Source organism: Lethenteron reissneri, chromosome 6 (genome assembly GCF_015708825.2).
Source record: "Lethenteron reissneri isolate LAM-NWPU_2019-01 chromosome 6, ASM1570882v1, whole genome shotgun sequence".
NCBI lineage: Eukaryota > Metazoa > Chordata > Hyperoartia > Petromyzontiformes > Petromyzontidae > Lethenteron > Lethenteron reissneri.
Genome location: NC_083784.1, coordinates 1,055,619 through 1,075,735, shown reverse-complemented (window position 1 = coordinate 1,075,735; position 20,117 = coordinate 1,055,619). Strand labels below are relative to the sequence as shown.

Sequence of the window (20,117 nt, the reverse complement as noted above, 5' to 3'; positions counted from 1 at the left end):
GACGTCATCACATCACTCCCTCTAAGGAACGAGACGGGAGGATTTCTCCACAAATCTGGCTGCCGCCTGATGATACTAGCTGTAATTACTGGCGAAACGTCGTACTCAGATTGTAAATGTTGTGGCTTGGCTCTCCAACACACCGGTGTGCTGTACTGGTGACGAATTGGCCACGTTCTGTTTACGTGGCAACTCTTACTAGTTGGCTGTGTCGGCTGGTGGCGGGATTAACGACATTTATATATTTACACGATCTAACCCAAAAAAACCTGTATTATGGATATCATATATACACATATATGATATATGGTGGATCTGGCCATTGCTCTGTTTCAGCAACGCGTGGAAGTGTAAATACTGCGCGCTTCTTGAAATCTCGCCATAGTGGCGAGATGTTAACTACCTCACCTGGTATGCAGGAGGTCGTGGGTTCCATCCCGACCCTGACACCTGCTGTATATTTGGCCTTTGCATGTTTCTCTTCCCATAGCTGCGTGCATTTTTCTCCGGGCCACCAAGTTGAGCTCCAATTTGCGATAGCCAGGTCGGCTTTTGAAAACGAGCTACGCTGCTCAGTGGGCCTTCCCTGGTAAAATACAAAATGGTAAATGACGTTAGCGGCAGTGTCGGGGTCGATGTTGGCGTAACCGCCTTCGCCTACGGGAGCAAGCGTGGGGGAGCTTCCTGACGGCCTACGAGTCTCTAACGTGGAGGTGGCGGCACTAAAAAAGTGCGAGGAGTTTTATTTTCCGAGCGCCGTGTCGTTGACGCTGGGGCAGAGGCGGCGCGTGCAACCGGGTGGTGATGAGTCACATTTCCCATCGTCCCCGTGGACGGGCAGAAGGGTGAGTCAGCGAGCGTGATCCGAGTTCAGATGGGCCAGACGAGGTATCGGGGGCGCGGTTAACTGTCACAAGGTCGTGAAACAAAGAGGTCGGCTCAGCACCGAGTTATGAGCCGAGGTCGGAACGTTCATCGGGGAGAAATGTCATCGACTCGCCTGTTCCGCGTTTACCTCGTTTGCCGGCCGATTCCCGGCTCCTCATCTTCGTGTTGTCGATCGCCGCACGCATACTCGCGGCGTACGAACCCGACACGGTCAGATTTTTCACGGCTTTACGATTGTCGGTATGGTTGCATTCATGATTGTGTTCGTGATCTCATTTTTACACTGTAGAAACATGGCCGTGGTGCGGTTGAGCGGTGGTGTTAGCGCGTCGCGCTACAAAATCTCGGAGCCCGAGTTCCCAATTCCCAGCCACAACTCTCACCGGTGTCGAGATATCCTCTCAACGGGCGCCGAGCACCCGCCGTCACCAAGCCACGCCGCTACCGGTGCGGTGAAGTCTGCTCAAAGGGCCGACGCAGCACGGGGAAGCCTTCATCCAGCAGTGGATTGACTAAGAGCTTTAAAAAAACTGTTTGCGTTTTACACGAACCATTGGCATATTTTGAGGAAAGATCACCGGCCAACTTGATTCGGGCTCTTTGCACTTCCATCGTTTTGTTGAAGTCCACCAGCCAAAGTCAGCTGGGACATTGTAAACCCACAAGTTTCGTAGTATTTATTATTATTATTTATCACCGCATGAAATCATCCAAGGGCAGAACCCACAATTCGCTTGCGTTCCAGCTTGGAGCCTAAAAACGCATTGGAAGGATTGAAACTAACGGTTGAAACTAACTTGCGCCGGTTCTACCAATTGCGCAGACTAACAAGAGGAAGTTGCACATCGTGGATGTCCTGCATTGGTGAGATGCACAAAACGAGCATGTTCCCGTCTTGCCGTTGGTTCAATCGTCAGCAGACGAGAGGGAGTCAAGTGGACGTCTCCCCACGCTCACACTGGTTGCCGGGCGGGCGGCGTTCATCCAGCAGTGGATCGATTGTGGCTGAGAGTATGAACTCTGTACGTCGGCCTTCACGACCAATATTATCATTCATAATTAGTTTATTTGTCGTTAGATCACCACGTAGGTAAAATGCTGATATCTCACGATAACCCTCCACCAAAAATTATTTAATTGTGAATCACAATAATCATAAATGTTGGTGGTGGTCATCACCATTTGCCAGTGATTGAAATTCTATTTGTTATACGGTGCAGGTTGGTGGGGGGGGGCTACTCTCCTCCTGGTTGCCCACCCCCTGCCACAGACTAACATGACACGGCTGTCGTCGACTTGCAAAAAGTGGCACCCGTTTTACACCCCCCCACCCACCCCCCGGATGAGCTGAGTCGACCTCTCAGTCGAAAATATTCGGTGTGAAAACCAAAGCCCCCACCGGTCCCACGTGCCCCGGTCGCCGTGTGGGCGCTCGCACCCTCCGCGCCTCTTGAAGACGCTCCGCACGTTCGGGAGATAGCGGGCGGCGAATTTAGACCCTTTCATTTTCTTGAAGTCTCGCCGCGTGCGCTGTGACGCAGACACCGCTATCGACTGGGACCCGTCGTGCCACTGCAAACGGGGGTCGCCGAAGTAGCGCGGGCGGGCACGGGTAGGCGGGCGGGCGAGCACGGGTGGGCGGGTGGGCACGGGTGGGCGGGCACGGGTGGGCGGGCGGTAGGGCTGGCGGGCAGGCGGGCGCCGCTCCCTCAACGGCCGCGTCAACGCTCACGACGGTGGCCGTCCGTTTCTCAGAATTTCCAAAGGAGGGGGGGGGGGGGGCGATTCTAGTCGGTGCACGTGGACAGACAAGAGGACAAAGCCCTCTCTCGCTCGCAGCTTAATGAATAAACAATCGATAGACGGCACAACACTACACAAGTGCTGAGGTGGCTCGGTGGCCCATTTGCTAATCAATTTATCATGCCGTTGCCTTTACTGTCCAACAATGCAAAGTCTCTTGATGCCAGCAGCTGGAGTTGATTCATTATTATTCTGCTCTTTGTCCATCCAGAACAACTTTTGCAATTCCTTATAAGGAGAAATGTATAATGAGGACAACAGTCAGAACATTCCATATATATGTCACCATCAAAGTTAAACGAGGACGAAACATCTGACACTTGCACGGATTCTGTAATGCTCTCCGACATTTAGTTTGCCCTCAAAAGATGATTTGTTTTTTTTGTATGAACATCGCTGAGTGCTGGGCAACCCATTTTGAACAATCTTGCCAGTTTTTCAACATGATGCCTGAAAGCATCACCACTTTACTATAATATTTTCACTCATATTGGACATTCTTTAAGCGACTTTTGGTGACTGCCGCGATACAGACAGACAGACGGACAGACGGAGGGGCGGATAGCGCTCATGCATTCACCGTAGTTTGAACGCATTAAAAAGTCAGATTCAGAATATTTCTTTATACTGGAGGAATCCGATGAGCTACAGATCTCATTTTTCACACAGCGGAGCACGAGGCAATGCTCGTGTCCGCAGTGCTGCAAATAAACGTTCCACATTCATGGATGCAACCAACCCCAGGATGTGAACCCTTGACCATCTGATTGTAACCACTCTGACCACTGCTGCCAAGCCAGACAAAGTGAACTCCAGCTGCTGGCACGAAGAGATGCTGCATCGTTGGACATTGCGAGAAGAACGTGATTGTGTGTTTCCGGGTCACCGGTGGACTGAAGTACGTAGGCGAAGTGAGAGGTATTCTGGATGTGGTGCGGCTGGGTACGAAGTTATTTTTTTCCGGGTCGCTTAGCAAGGTTGGCTACGTACGGCGCGAAAGAAGTTCAACATACAAACATACGAATGGACTCGGCTGTAATTGAACCCTGAAATGTTCACCTATCGCTGATTTCGCCTCAAAACCAGGCCCATGGGCAGATGATAATTTTCATCGCCAGTGTCCCTGCCACTGCCAGCACTGCTGTATGCGGGTCTACCCATGCCAGTCCTTGGGCTCGTTTCACCGTACGTCGCCATGCTGGTCATTGCGGGGGAGCGGTGCAGGAGCCATTCACATATCACTCACCACTGAGATTATTCACGACCCAAAGTCAAACTCGGGCCACCGGGTTCATCGTGCAGTGCGCTTTGAACTCCCGTGCAACTGCTCCATCACCTCCCCTTATTGTTGCTACAGTCCTGTGATTTATTCGTTTTACAATATTATTTTAGTTGTCCACATTGTATTGAAATTTCAATTTTTTGTTCTGAATGTACAGGAATTTTTACTATTTTAACGTTTATTAGGCTTCGCTTGTGCTTAATGGATATTAATTTCTCCACTGTATGTGTCGCTCCTTGACTCGCAGGCGAGCCAGCGGGCTGGTTAGCGGACTGTTGTTTGTGAGCAGGTGAGCTCGCGGGCAGATGAACTCGCGGGTTCGCCAGCGAGGGTCACCGTGTTTACCGTGTGTGTTGTGTGCTGTACGTGCCGTGTGCGGCGTCCATCCACAGCGGGCCCTCTCCTGCGAAGGGCCGCTGCGTTTCGGCAGTCGCGCCATGCTTCAGGAGAGTAGCGTGTGGTGGCACGCGCGCCAATTGTCTCCGCCGCGACCACCCCATCCTCTCTCGCCGTTTGTCATTTCTCTCCACGTGAGTCGCAGCCGTCGTGTGTTTACTGCTAAACTATTCTTTGTTGGTTCTATGTTCTTACGAGATATATACACACACAAAGACAAAGATCCCCCCCGTATAGCCTTAACAGACTGTTGGGGCAAGTGCTGTTAGTGAGCACCTAATGAAGGCCGGCACAGCACACGAGGGTGTGGGTGGTTAACACCACGCCCTGCCACCATCGTCTCCCTCGTGGCGATGTTTACGAATTGCACCAGATACTCATTTGAGGCTGAGTCGACCTAGGAGAGGCCCAGGACTGGTTCAAAAAGTTGTTACTGCTGTTGGCCGTGAGCGGGGATCCAACCCGGGCCGCCGGGTTGGTAGCGTAGCGTGCAACCGCCGGGTTGGTAGCGTAGCGTGCAACCGCCGGGTTGGTAGCGAAGCGTGCAACCGCCGGGTTGGTAGCGTAGCGTGCAACCGCCGGGTTGGTAGCGTAGCGTGCAACTCCGGGTTGGTAGCGTAGCGTGCAACCGCCGGGTTGGTAGCGTAGCGTGCAACCGCCGGGTTGGTAGCGTAGCGTGCAACCGCCGGGTTGGTAGCGTAGCGTGCAACCGCCGGGTTGGTAGCGTAGCGTGCAACCGCCGGGTTGGTAGCGTAGCGTGCAACCGCCGGGTTGGTAGCGTAGCGTGCAACCGCCGGGTTGGTAGCGTAGCGTGCAACCGCCGGGTTGGTAGCGTAGCGTGCAACCGCCGGGTTGGTAGCGTAGCGTGCAACCGCCGGGTTGGTAGCGTAGCGTGCAACCGCCGGGTTGGTAGCGTAGCGTGCAACCGCCGGGTTGGTAGCGTAGCGTGCAACCGCCGGGTTGGTAGCGTAGCGTGCAACCGCCGGGTTGGTAGCGTAGCGTGCAACCGCCGGGTTGGTAGCGTAGCGTGCAACCGCCGGGTTGGTAGCGTAGCGTGCAACCGCCGGGTTGGTAGCGTAGCGTGCAACCGCCGGGTTGGTAGCGTAGCGTGCAACCGCCGGGTTGGTAGCGAAGCGTGCAACCGCCGGGTTGGTAGCGTAGCGTGCAACCGCCGGGTTGGTAGCGTAGCGTGCAACCGCCGGGTTGGTAGCGTAGCGTGCAACCGCCGGGTTGGTAGCGTAGCGTGCAACCGCCGGGTTGGTAGCGTAGCGTGCAACCGCCGGGTTGGTAGCGTAGCGTGCAACCGCCGGGTTGGTAGCGTAGCGTGCAACCGCCGGGTTGGTAGCGTAGCGTGCAACCGCCGGGTTGGTAGCGTAGCGTGCAACCGCCGGGTTGGTAGCGTAGCGTGCAACCGCCGGGTTGGTAGCGTAGCGTGCAACCGCCGGGTTGGTAGCGTAGCGTGCAACCGCCGGGTTGGTAGCGTAGCGTGCAACCGCCGGGTTGGTAGCGTAGCGTGCAACCGCCGGGTTGGTAGCGTAGCGTGCAACCGCCGGGTTGGTAGCGTAGCGTGCAACCGCCGGGTTGGTAGCGTAGCGTGCAACCGCCGGGTTGGTAGCGTAGCGTGCAACCGCCGGGTTGGTAGCGAAGCGTGCAACCGCCGGGTTGGTAGCGTAGCGTGCAACCGCCGGGTTGGTAGCGTAGCGTGCAAGCGCCGCATTACCACTACTCTGCTGTCCCCCCGACATATATAATGTATACACACACACACCTACACCAAAACTTAAATTTTACTTCTTCAGGACGGTGCGCAATGGTCGTGCTATGGGCATTCTGGCGCCCACCATAGTAATGTGGAATTTCCACCCCTGGCTCAGGGCCACCAATGAGCGTGAGCGGTGCCAGGGAGACACTCTCCCTTTACACGTAATCTTTCACTTAATTCCATGCCACCCGTAACCATCTGGTTCTAGGCAGTGCATTCCACTTATTTATAATTTAGCTTTCAGTTTGTTTATCACATCAGGATGCCATGGTTCGACTCCCTGAGCCGCAGGCATTTCCCTCTTGCATCTAAAAAAAAATGTTTAAAAAAAATCACAACAAAACCCACCTCTTGTGTGAATATATTTGTTCCACATGTGAAGTAGGAACAGTCGCTTCGCTTCTTCCTCTTTCAAAGCCAGAAGTCCTCATTGTTGCATGAGATCGGCCGCTCAGATATCCTCTCTGTCTCCACGACCGTCCGTTCTGTTCCTCTTCCCTAATTCACCGCCACTGTCTCCGTATCTACCGTTCACTGTTTCAGCGATTTGTTTATTTTACCAGGTAAGGCCCACTGAGCTACATAACTCTTTTTCGGAAGCGACCTGGCCATAAATGACAGCTCAACGAAGTTGCTTATCACGTGGAAATTTATAGCTAACAAATAGTAAAAACGCATTTTGATTCTAAGTGTGGAGGGGAAATCCCGGAGGATCCGGAGAAAAATCCACGCGACCACGGGGAGAGAGACACGCAAACTCGAAATATACAGTAGCAGGCATCAGGGTAGGGATGAAACCCACGACCTCCTGCATACCAAGCCACAGATGGCATCTCCACAAACTTTATATCTTAAAATATATTATTCTTATTCATCATGGGAGGTGGATATATGAATTACTTTTTTAGTCGAGAATTTATTCTCGACGTTCTAAAGTTTATGAAAAACGCATTCAATAACTGTAACGTGTGTTTGTATGTATGTATGTGTGCGTGCGTGCGGGCGTATAACATGACACGAGAATACATTTGTTCCAGAAAGGTATTGAGACAAAGCGTTAGGGGTCATCGTTGTGAGGGTCGTGTCGGACAGATGGACCTTGAGACCAAGTCAGATTCATCTGTTCCGTCGGGTTTCCCAAGGAGCAAGGCTGACAGTGTGGCAAGAATTACTCATTTGTTCCTCTGAAGGATAGAGATAGCGTATCCTCCAGACTCGACGAAACAATTATCCCCGTCCTTTGTGGTAAAGCAAAAGTTGGGAGTGTTGCAAATGAACAAAGACAGTGGACGACTTTGTCGTCTCTATGCGAGTCTTTGGGCCTACGTGAGTCTGTGGGTCTCTGCGAGTCTACACAATACAATGTAGATATTACGCAGCGTCTAACATGTGACCTCGATTCACGGTCCGGCTACGTACGGTGCGAAAGAAGTTCCAACAGCATACGAAAGAGGCAGCCAGTCATGGGCAGAGTTAAAAAGATCGTCGGCATGCATTTAAACAGGCAGCAGAACGTCTCCCAACAGTGTGGAGCGGCTGCATTTGTCACGTTTGTATGCCCATTCGTTTATTCAATTGCGAATTCAATTTGATAAAAGTCGTGAGCGGAGGTGGTGCCCTGCTTGGTGAGCTTACCGCGTAGAAAGGGCTGCTGGTACGGCGAGAAAGTCTCGAAGATGCTGTTGGACGCCATGGCGGGGTGACACCGGGAACTCGGCTCCTCTAGGCGGGGCAAGTCGTCTTGCCCTGCAGAAAGGTGGAAAGAAATAAAATTAAACATTCTAAATGCAACCCTCGCAAATTTAGGCTCCCGACCCATTTGCCCACCCACAAGGCGCCAAGTGAAGTCGAAACATCTCCCCGCGCTCAAACGAGAATTGGGCAGCGCTCCGAGCCACTGCTTAACATTCCACATTCCTTGTCGTGGGGGCCACGCACGGTTTCTCCACAAGACAACCCACTGGTATAGGTTCCACGTAGTTAAACCCCAAACCAGACCCGTGGCATCGTGGGGGCGGGGGGCTGAGCCCCCCAGCCTCTCCCCGCCCCCACACCTCTTGTAAGTTCTTATCGTCAAGTTCGAAAAATGTTGGTTGAAGGTGGCAGGACAAAGTTGAGTCTGATAAAGCGATGGGTGTTGCAGGTTGTCACACTGCAGGGCTCGCCTTATCTTAATCCAAGGCACTTTACAACGATTATACGTTTTTACGCAATTTGATAGTGGTTGAAATAAAGAGTGGGGTTTATTCAGAACGGTGGTGGAGTTATGGTCAGAATCAGAATCTGTATTTGCACCCGACAATACGAGGCATGGCCCGAAAACAGGTCGAGGGGCGATGCGTCCAGCTTCGTTTCCACCCGGCGACTTTTTGTTCTTTATCCCTTTCACGTCGCTGCCGTTGTCAAAAACCACATTCGTCGATCCCAAGCACCAACACTTATTTCATTCACCGGCCCCTGCCCCTGCCACACTGCGACTGCATCGTCGACCTTTGACCTACGTTCGGGCGCGCAGGATTCCTTGTTCGCGGTCATTTCATTTGTTTTATTTTATTCTCAGGGGCACAAGAGCTACGTTGCACTCGAGACATAGGTCACATTCAAGCCCACAAGGCTTGGGAAGGGGGGGGGGGGGTTTGGGGGTACCCATTATCGCAAACATTTACCCGCAAGGATAAAAGCGTGACGGCACAAGCTCGTGACAGCGAGACGCCTCTGCCAACATCGCGGACCGTCCGCGATCACTTTAGCTCCACTCCCGCTGGCATGCTCGCCCGCTTGTTCGCTCACTCGCTCGCCCGCTCGCTCACTCACCATCCACTCGCTTACCACTCGCTTACCACTCACTCGCTTACCACTCACTCGCTTACCACTCAATCGCACAAGCAGGGATGGTGTCTCGGCAAGTTTTGGGGATCGGATGAGATTATCACCAACGGCGCCTCCACTGCGAGCAGTGTTCATTTTGTAAACGAAATTTGCGACGAAAATCTTATAACATGAACGCATTTACAATTTTATCTTTACGTTGGCTACGTGCACTTTAAGGCGTCGTGTGAAGTTTGGAAGGCGAGCGAGCCCGCGAGAGGGAGGTCACGGGTTAACCGACCAAAACGATTGGCCAGTGGTGGCACACGCAGCACCGATGCCGACGTGCGTACGCGTATCGCTCGACGCCGACTGCTGCTCAACAGAGAGCGAAGCGCGACTGGCCGAGATGAAATAAACGAGTCTCAATGTAGACGCATGCCAAGATAATATCTCGTCACACCTTAGGACACTGCGGTGCAACAGGGACAGAGCAAACAAGATTTACCGGGTTCAATGTTTGTGTGAGTTGATAATATTGTGGGGGGGGGGGGGTAGGAGGGGAATTGCCTCCCCCTCACATTCATGTCTAACAACACAGTGGTGTACATTTTCGACCGCTTAGTCAGCGAGACTTAAGAGACTGAAGACTTGGGCTGGAATTCCACGCGCTTTTGTCGACGAGACTAAGACCGAGTCTTAAACGGAACATGCCAGCCGACTCAACGCGCGGGTTTTCCGGAGCCGATGTCGAGACTCGTAAGTGGCTATTGGGATGGTGGAGGGTTTCTGGACATCGTTACAAATTTGTATCGCGTCGCTTTGCGCAGCCTGACCCAGAATGTTCGCCGTTCGCCGCAGTCGCCGATGTCGTTATCGGCCGTGCCCACGGCCCAGTGGATACCCCACCACGCCGCTCGGCCTCGGACGCTCGCGAGATGAAAATAAAGTCAACAGCAGTTGTCCTGCTGGCTCTGCTGATCCCGACCATAGCAATGTGGAATTTCCACCACGAGCTGGAGAGTGCCTCCCGGTGCTCGCTCGAGGACGAAGGCCACTCCGTTTTGGATCGTGTCGCACATTTACCGGCTAAACGCAGATTACAATTTAATATGAAACCACAGCGGTGAGTAATATATCATCGTTGACATCGTAATCATGTGCAAATAGCCCACGAACACAACTGCGCGCCAGAGAATGAAGCCGCCGTACGACGATCTTGCACTCGCAAATTAAGTCACCAAAGTGTTAACAGCTGACACCAAGCTCCGGTAATGACACACCGCGAGGATTAGCTGGCGTCGGTGGAAAGTGACTGACCCGTCAACTCCAAACAAGACTGACTCAGTGGTCACGATGCCAGCCTCTAGCCCCCCCCTCTCCCCCTAGCCCCCCCCCCCACTCCTCCTCACCACTCCTCCTCACCACTTCTCACCACCACTTCTCACCACACACCTTCGTATGAACTCTGTCGGCCTATCTGGTGGAGGTGTGTGTGTGTGTGTGCGTGTGTGTAGTCCCTTCCGATATTAGGAAGCCACTGGAGTGATGCACTTTTAAATAATCTAGATTGAAAAGAATTCCTTTAGAACTGATTTTTGTGTTTAGTTTGTTGTCCTGCACCTCCAAACATCACGGTTGGCTACGTACGGTGCGAAAGAAGTTCATACAAATATACACACACATCCGTGCCAGTGTCCATCACCAACACAGAACAACTCTGGTTGGCAGCAGACGGTGACCACATCGTCACACACACCACCACCATAATAACACCGATATACGGGCCCCGCAGATTCTGCCCATCGACTCGCCTACCCAGTCACGCGCTAACCCACTCACTCAATCATTCATTTATTCAACCACCCACTCACTTTTACTTACCCTCACTGATCTACTCGTTTGTTCACTCACTCAATCACTCACCCATCCACTCACCTACCCACTCTCCAACTCAGTCACTCCCCTCACATGATCACGCACCCTCTCACTCACCCAATCATTTACCTACACCCCCACTAACTCACTCAATGACTCTCACTCGCTCACCCACCCACTCTCACTCTCCCATCCACTAATTCACTCAGCCACCCACCCACTCAAACATTTACCCCACTCATTTACTCACTCACCCATCTACGTGAAACTCCAGGATATGTCACAGTTCCACAGTAGTCAATTAAATTGCGCAAATGTTCCTGAATGCTTACCAAACATAACCATAGCACCTTTCAACTTGGCAGTATGAGATTGGTGTGAATGCCAAATGCGTCCGTGCCTATCATCACCTGGTGACTGCAATCACAATGCTAAAACAGTCGATTTGTATCGTCATTTGCATTTGGCATATATCCTTGTTTGTTTACATATTTAGGTACCAAAATCTCCCTATATTTGTTTAATTATGTTAAATGTTTCTCCGGCTTACTTTTGTAATGTGCTCCGTGTTCAACCTGGAGGTTGTCTGCCCCGGCCGATTTGTGCTGCAGGATAATTTATATTTTGGCCAATATTTTCAATTCCTCATTGTGTGTGTTTGTTGAACTTCTTTTGCACCGTACGTAGCCAACCGTGATAATTGTTCCGATTTTTTTTCTTTTCTCATTGTTGTGACCCGGATCGCTCTTGCAAATGCTACTTGTTGTCATTATCCGGGTTGAACAAAACACGTTCCTTCAGAGTGGGCAGATGGGAACTTGGTTGGACATCGCATTCGTGCACGACAGACCGACAAATAATCCCTGGTGGGCAGTGTGGAACCTGTTGTTCCTACCTGTAATAAACTTAAACTTGCTATGGCTGTGCAGGTCAGCAGCTTTGTCAACAGCAGGAGCAGCGGCAGCATTGACAGCGGCAGTGGCCGCAGGAGCAGGAGTGGCAGCCGCAGTGGCAGCAGCGGCAGTAGCAGTGGTAATGGCATCATCAGCGGCAGCAGCGGCAGTGGCAGCAGCGGTAGCAGCGGTAGCAGCAGTGCCAGCAGCAATGGTAATGACATCAGCAGCAGCATCAGCAGCAGTAGCAGCAGTGCCAGCATCAGCAGTGGCATAAGCAGCGGTAGCAGCAGGAGTGGCAGCAGCAGCAGCGGCAGCAGCAGCGGCAGCAGCAGCGGCAGCAGCAGGGGCAATGATAGGTGCGTGCCAGAACAACAAGAGGCACCTTACGAAACAAGCGGCGAGTGAGTGGCAGGCAGAGAGATATTTTTTCTGCAACGCCAAACGGCCGGTTTGAGAAGCTCTCATTTCCTCCGAGCTGGCGCTGGCAGAAGTGACACTATCTGCGCCGCACACGTGCATCCGAAACCGAGCCGCGAGAACTTCTGCCTCGTAAATATCAGCGCTCGGGCCACGCTCACGACTGCAGATGTCAAATTATTAGTTTAAAGCGGCCACGATTAAAAACGTTGCCTTGCAGATACCCCCCCCCCCTTCTCACTGTTAAAAATCTCCAGTGGGCAGAGAATCAAATTTGCTTGAATGAAAGCTGTACTCGTGTTTTAATTAAAACGCTGAGCGCCACAAAGTACGACTCTCAACTCACAGTGAAATTTTCAAATGAAGAAATATTCATGTTAGAGGAACAAGATTTATATTTTTAAAATCGTCTATTTTATAACAGTCTGCGAGGCCGAGTGTTTAATTTTAGTGATGACATGACCCTCTTTGTGCAGAAGTACATTTCCAAATTTATGAAAGCTGGGAAAGAGTTGAGTTTTAGTGAAAACAAAGAACTGACTATATAAGCCCCCTCCTTCTCTTGCTGGCCTGGTGGCTCAACGGGGGAGCGAACGGCTCGCAACGAGAAGGTTTCGAGTTCAAACCCTGGTTGGGGTTAGCGGGTGACTTGGCCCGTCATCCCTCCACCGTCAATAATAATTGAAGTACCGCTTTCTGGAGAAGCCAACGGTGGTTGCCCTATGGATAAACACGCCTCCGCCATCGGAGTGCGGGGAATGCCCTCCGCCACTGGCTCTGCAGGGCTCTAAACAAAGAGACGAGCGCCAATGCCTCATTTGAGTGGCAAATCACTTTGACTTTTCTTCACTTGGTCCGGGAGAGGTGATCTGGCGTGCGATCGCGTAAGCACAACGCCCATCACCGGCGCTGCCGCGGCCGTTAACCGAGCCACGAAGGCGGCGATTGAACCCGACACCGAGCGGCAGATGCCGAGGCAAAACATATTTGACATTTAATCCTGTGCCAATGACATCGCCCTCAATTTGGCTACTTTCGTTTAGGTTTTTTTGGAACGATTTTTTGGCGCCTTTTGTATAACATGAGAGTATTTATTTTACGATTTGCATTCGACACTGGGGCGGGTTTTTTTCTTAGACGCCGTTATGTAAAGCAATGGTCGATTACTGCGCCTGGGAAATTGCATTTAGGATGGATGATAGCTAAAATCGCGGATCGTTATTTATTTATTATTATTTCCACGCCGCAGCCAAAACCGTCGACTGGCAGCGAATTCGATCACATCTGGAACGACGTGCCCGGCAGGACGCTCCTGGAAATTTGTCTTGAGACACATTTGGGAGCTTTTTTTTTTTCCTGCATAAGCATTCTTATTCTGCAACGATTACCAACATTTATAAATTATCTCTGGACAAATAATTACGGGATTTCATGTGATGTAAAAATAAAACCTCTCAGCGTGCCTGTGTAGTTGATATATTCATCATTATTGTAATTGAACTTTGTTTACAGACACAATGATATCATACATCATGTATCCCCAGGAGTTTTTAACATTTCCATACATTGTATATATAAAAAAAAAATCTACGCAAAAACATGCGAATTTGCAAACATAGACACACACACACATATACAGAGATTGATTTAAGTCCCAGCGATGATCTAGAAGGGCTGCAAATCTAAAATGTGGCACAACTATGGTCGTAAATAAAACAAAAATGAATTAAAATAATACTTTTTTGGTATCTCTGTGTTGCGCTGAAGAAGGACATTTGCCCGAAACGTCTCTGGTTATTCACTTTCAGGGCCACGGCGTTGCGTCGAGTTTTTTTGCGTGTTATTTGCACAAGTACGTCCGTACGTATGTTGAACTTCTTTCGCACTGTACGTAGCCAACCGTGCACATATGCACCACGCAAATGCGGCAGCAGTAGTAGTATCACCAAATCTGTTTGCTATAAATAGACAACATAATCTAAAAGCCACAACGTTTATATTTACACCCCGCCCCAAGAAAACTACGACCCGGAGGTTTCACCGCTTCCACTCGCAGAGCAGCGACAGCCTTGAAGTTCAAAGTCGCTTGATGTCTGAGGCCAAATACTTGAAGTCGGTACGTGCGGTCGTTACCAACAGCGGACAGACGGATTCGCCTCTTACGGAGTGTGCCCGTAAAGCCGCTAGAAAGCGAGCAAAGCTTGCTACCGGAGTTCGTGCTGTGGACGTAGCGTGCGTGCACATTGTGTGTGTGTGCGCGTCTCCCATGTGCTTGCCAACGGTGTTTGCGGCCGGTGATGACTTCACTGCACACAGCCATTGAGTCCATCTAATTTTGAAAGCGTGGTTTAAGTTTGCAGATGTGAAATACAGGGAAAAACATCAGCCAGATGTGTCCCAAATGGATCTTTTTTTTTTACCATCTCAAAAACCATTATGAAACAGCTTTAATGTTACTGTATAGTACGCGTAAAGATATGCAACGCATTTATATAATTCGTGCATGTTTGAATAGATTCTAGGTGCCGTGTGCATTGTTTGCGCGCGTGTGTACGTAGTGCGGCGATTAGCGCGCTTGCGCTCCGAACCCGGCTACTCGAGTTCGATTCCCGCTCACGACCAACACCAGTGACGACTATCTGAACCGGTCCGTGGCCTCTTCTAGGTCGACTCAGCCTCAAATGAGTACCTGGTGCGATGTGTAAACATCGCCACTGGGGAGACAAAGGCGGTCGGGCGTGGTGCTGGCCACCCACCCCCTCGTGTGCCGTGCCGGCCTTCGTAGGTGCTCGCTCGCAGCACTTGCCCCAACAGTCTGTCATGGCTATACGGGGGATCTTTGTCTTTGTACGTACAAGCAGAGCAGTGGTTAGTGGACTGCGCTGCAAACCCAGCGAGCTGAATTTAATCATGCCACGGCTAACATCGGTATTAAATATCTGATCTAGTCCTGAGTAAGATGGAGACCGAAGCAGAATATATATTTTTATGATATTAATTATTTAAGCGCGTAATGCGCACAGAATGAGTGCATTGTGTAAACATCAGCACTGGGGAGACAAAGGCGGTCGAGCGTGGTTGTATATTCGTGTGTCATGCCAGCCCTCATCGGTGCTAGCTAACGGCACTTACCCCAACAGCCTCTGAAGGCTACAGGGCAGATGGTTATCATTGTTTTATTGTTTTTTGCATAAATCTAAGAGGTACTTTGGTACATTAAATGTGTTTTAAGATCACCGTGTACAGTTCAAACGTTATTCTATTGAGGATAGAGAATATTGTATTTTACATTGCAATATACACTGAAGCTGACTGTTGTTTCTATGTATATACAATGGATATTTACAGTGAACATTTTCAGTGGCTTGAACGCGTACATTCCTTGTCAGTCCACTGCTGGATGAATGCCTCCCCACACCGTGTCGGCAATGGGGGCTTCTTTAGACCATACTTCACCGCAACGGTCAGTGCGTATTGGAGAAGGCGGTAGGTTGGGGCAGGGGGGGCACAACCGCTGATGTTCGCCTGAGCCGGGAATTCCAGCTCAGGTCAGCCGATTGACAGCGCAGCGCAATAAACCAAAAACTAATCACCAGGTAAGGCCCCACTCTGAGCTCTATGGCTCTCCTTTATAAGCGACCTGGCTATCACAAATGATAGCTCAACGAAGCGGCCTATCGTGCGGAAATGTATTGCAGCCAAGTACTCTTAAACGCGTGACGTTGATTATAAATGTGGAGGGGGAAACACCGGAGGAGCCCGAGAAAAATCCACGTGGCCACGGGGAGAACGTGCCAACTCCAAGCCTACAGGCGTCAGTGTCGGGATTCGTCGCTCTGTCTCCCCAGGGGACGTCCTCTCGGACGCGTTCCGTCTCTTGGCTGCCGCTCCGTTATTTAGTCTCGACCGTCGGCCGCCATCGTCCCACCCAAGCCAACTTACTTTTCTTTGAATTACGTCTCTCTTAACGTGCCCACGTTCTCTCATCTATGTGGCTTCTCTTTCTTGCTCTCGGTGTCATCCCAGGCATGCATCTCTCCACGGTTGCGTTGGGTAAATTCACATTTTAGCTTGGCGTAATGTTCTCTCTCGATTGGCGGGTCCTTCTCAGACGAACACCTTCACGCTCGTCAATCGCGAAAATTAAATCTGCAACGTGGACTTTGATTTAAGAATTTGCTAATACTGTACGTGCGCGATTTGGCGCTCACTTAAAGTTAACTATTGTGACAGCGCGGACAAAAACATGCACAATTTATAATTGAATTTGGGGGTAAATTATGTTTCATATTTAAGATGTAATTGTTACGTCGCAGAAAGCGCGACAGACGGCGCATGGCTTGGCAGTGAATTGATAATGGCCGACCATGACGGTTTATTATTTGCACTGATTGAAATGTGCTCACGTTTTTATAATGGGACATATTTTGGCATATTTACCGAATTATGCAAGGCGTGAACGTTACATTTGATTTCACTCCGCCAACCTGAACCGCAAAGAAAACAATCACACAGCTCTTAACTAACGTGCGTTTGCAGATGATAATAAACTAAAACAATTCACTGTAATTATGAACTGAATACTTTTTTTTAAAGGGCAGCGGATTCGGCAATAGCAACATTAAATCTACTCCGTTGACCATGTTCCCCAGATTATAACGCACCCTTTCTCCCGTGCATTTTAACAACAAAAAGGTAGGGGTGCGTCCTATGGTCTGTTAGGTGTTATGATCCGGAGAATACGGTATACAGTAAAACCTTGGATTGCGAGTGACTTGGTCTGCGAGTGTTTTTCAAGACAAGCAAATTTTTTAAATAAATATTAATTTGATAAACGAGCGAGGTCTTGCAATACGAGTAGTACGTGTATACGCTTTGTCTGCCGAGCGTCACGTGATCACAACTCATACAAGTGATTTGGATTACAAACACGTTTCCGGAACGAATTATGCTCGCAATCCAAGGTTTTACTGTAGATATATATAAAATTCTCATACATTTTGTCCAACAACTTAAAACTATTTTCAATGGCTTGATTCAAGCCACGGCGCCACTTTAGTGAGATATTAACTCCCTCGCCTGGTATGCAGGAGGTCGTGGGTTCGATCCCAACCCTGATGCCTGCTGCATATTTGGAGTTTGCGTGTTCTCCCCGCAGTCGCGTATATTTTTCTCCATTGTCCAATATTTCCCTCCTCACTTGGAAACGTGTTTTTAGAGTATTTGTCTGCTATAAATTTCCACGCGATAAGCCACTTCATTTGTGGCCAGGTCACTTCTGAAAAAGAGCTATAACATTGCTCGGTGGACCTTACCTGCTAAAAGAAAAACTAGTTTAGTTTAAATAGTTTAATTTCGACCATCTGGGGTGAAGACACCCGCTCAGGGGAGAGTGAGCCTGCATCGTGCTACAGACTCAGGATACCCATCGCCCCTTCCCCTGCCGTGCAAAACGGACGACGTGACCATCGATTAAGCCCCTTGAGAAGGTTTCAATCGGAGAACGGGGAACAAAAAAGAAATATGCCGCGGCCAGCTCTGAAGGGTTTGAGGCAGCCTGGCCCGACTTCCTAAATAAACCCACGTGGCCACTGGAAAATGCACGTGTACAAACGTTGCATTAATTTGTTCCATCTGAATTTGCGCTTAAATGCAATTTTCGTGAAAGCGTCGTTCGTCGGTAACATTTGTACGTTTAATTAATTTGCGTTGTACCGAGTTTTCTCAGTTCCCCCAGCACGTCTCATCTGCGTCTCAGTCGTGCCCCACTTGTGTAACCGTATAAATAATGAAAAAAGTAAGGCTTTTATAACGTCGCTAAAATATCGCTTCCTTAAAATTGTAAAGGGGAAAAAAAATGCGCGCGCAAATCCACATACACACCACACACATTTCGATTTAAAGCTTTCGTAACTGCAGGGATTCATCTTCTTGGTTCTTTCGGTAAAGTCACGTAGAATGGAAATAATAAAATAATAAAAATAAAGCATCTCACGCGCGAGTATCTCGCACTTTTTGTAAACAGTCGCGTTCTGAAATGCCCGTACAGTGTCACTCTGAAAAGTGTCGCTTCCTTAAAATTGTAACAAAACAAACCCCCGCACACAAACGAGACGACGCACGATCTCTCTTCTCCACCGTTACTTTTTTTTTATCCCAGTCTTGTTACCATCATTCTAACACCCTTTTACAAAGGGGCGCTGCGGTGGCGAGATGTTAACTGCCTTGCCTGGTATGCACTCGGTCGTGTGTTTTATCCCGACCCTGACGCCTGCTGTGTATTTTGAATTTGCATGTTCTCGCCCTGGTCGCGTGGATTTTATCTCCCGGGTCCTCCGGGTTTTCCCTCTACACTTAGAATCAACATCACGCGATTAGAGTATTTGGCTGCTATACATTTTCACGTGATAAGCCACTTTGTTCAGCTATCATTTGTGGCCAGATCGCTTCTGAAAAAATAACTATACAGCTCAGTTGGCCTTACCTGGTATAAAAAAAAATGGAATTGTTTTCTTCATTTCAAAGCTTCTCAAATGTTGCTTCCTCAAATTTAGACAAAATTTTTTTTACTAAAAAAATCCGACTCGTGCAAACCAACACAACGCACTCCCTCTTCTCTCCACCTTGGGTTTTCGCGTTAAATAGTTATTGTTACGCATCTTTTACAAGCCGCCTCTACAACTCCTCGAAAAATTTAGCTTCCTTTAAAACTGGAACGAAACGACCAAGAAAAAACCCGCACGTACACCCAATGCACGCACGCACGCACGCTCACCCTCCTTTGGCGAAATCGCCGTAAGACGACGCTTTATATATCCAAAAACAAAAACCGCCACGCGCAAGCACCACGTGAAAAGCGGTCAGAGAAGCGTCGGCATTGGCCACGCGCGCTCGGTGGTTTGCGTGCACTCACCGTAGGGCCGCGCCTGTGGTCGCTCCGCTTATCTCGTGGTTGCCCGGCGGGGTGGCCCGGTCCCCAGTGCAAGCGCCGGTCTCGTGCCGCCCCAGCAACCGCAAAGCATCGACCGAACCGCCCGCGATGAGCTGTGACGGTCACCGCCCGCCCGCCCGCCCGCCCTGACCGACCCACGGAAAGTCAAACGACCTCCGCCCTTCCAAACTGATCCAAAATAGCAACAACCAAAAAACGGACGCGTGGTTTTCGAGGCTTTTGAAGGAGCTGGACGACTTCAAAAGAGTTCCCAAAAAAAAAACTTCTGACGTCTCGACAAAGTTCTCGGTTACCTCGAAAGGGCAGCGAACGAGACGTCGCCAAGACACCGATTTGGTTTTTTTTCCGCGCTGGCAGCAGACCTGGCTCAACCCGTGCGTTGCGGCTTGGTGTGGCAGGAGCGCAAGGTGGATTTGTCCCAATTGAAGAAATGTTTAGTGGTTTGGGGACACCACGACGGCCCTTCGCACGGGTCTCGTTTGGCTTTTCTCGGTCTCGAAGCTTTCTCCCCCTGTCCTGTGTCTATTGCTCGCTCGCTCGCTCGCTCTCTCCGTCTCGCCCACCGCTATAATCTAAAATTGCCTCGCTCGCAGGCAAGAGAGAGAGGGGCGTGTGGTTGAGAGTGGATCCTGATGGAGGAGACCGTGGCTAGCTGCTCCCGCTTTGTGGTTCACTGGCGGTTTTGCGTTTGCACGCGCTGCCAACCTAACCCCAAAAAGCCACCGCCTCGGAGCCATTGGACGGTTGTTGGCCACGTGACCTCCGTGACATCGTGGCCGCAATCCACTCCCACCCGCTCTGTGAGCTGTGAGGCTACTCCCACACCCCCCCCTCCTCACAGCCCCCCCACCACCACACTCCTGCCACAACGCACTCTTGTGACCCAAAATACGTGACCCCCCCCCCCCCCCAAAAAAAAAAAACAGGGAGGAGATTTTTCAGGACGCCAGTTGAGCGAGGCTCAGCCGGGTCGCGTCGCTCCGACGTGCACAAGAACGTGCACGGCGGACGCTTCAGCAATTTCAAATCCGCAAT

At 50.4% G+C, this 20,117-nt stretch overlaps 1 protein-coding gene across 3 annotated transcripts in view; it reads right to left on the bottom strand.

Annotated features, from left to right (window-relative positions):
* LOC133353458 (runt-related transcription factor 1-like) overlaps nucleotides 1-19,186 on the bottom strand; it is a 138,120-nt gene extending 118,934 nt beyond the window's left edge. For all 3 annotated transcript variants that reach the window (XM_061569726.1, XM_061569734.1, XM_061569743.1), the window contains exons 1-2: nucleotides 19,044-19,186; nucleotides 7,767-7,877 (exon numbers count right to left, since the gene is read on the bottom strand). In XM_061569726.1, the coding sequence (XP_061425710.1) occupies nucleotides 7,767-7,824 (58 nt within the window). In that variant the 5' untranslated portion in view covers nucleotides 7,825-7,877; nucleotides 19,044-19,186. The remainder of the gene's footprint in view (nucleotides 1-7,766; nucleotides 7,878-19,043) is intronic.
* Nucleotides 19,187-20,117: the final 931 nt, after the last annotated feature.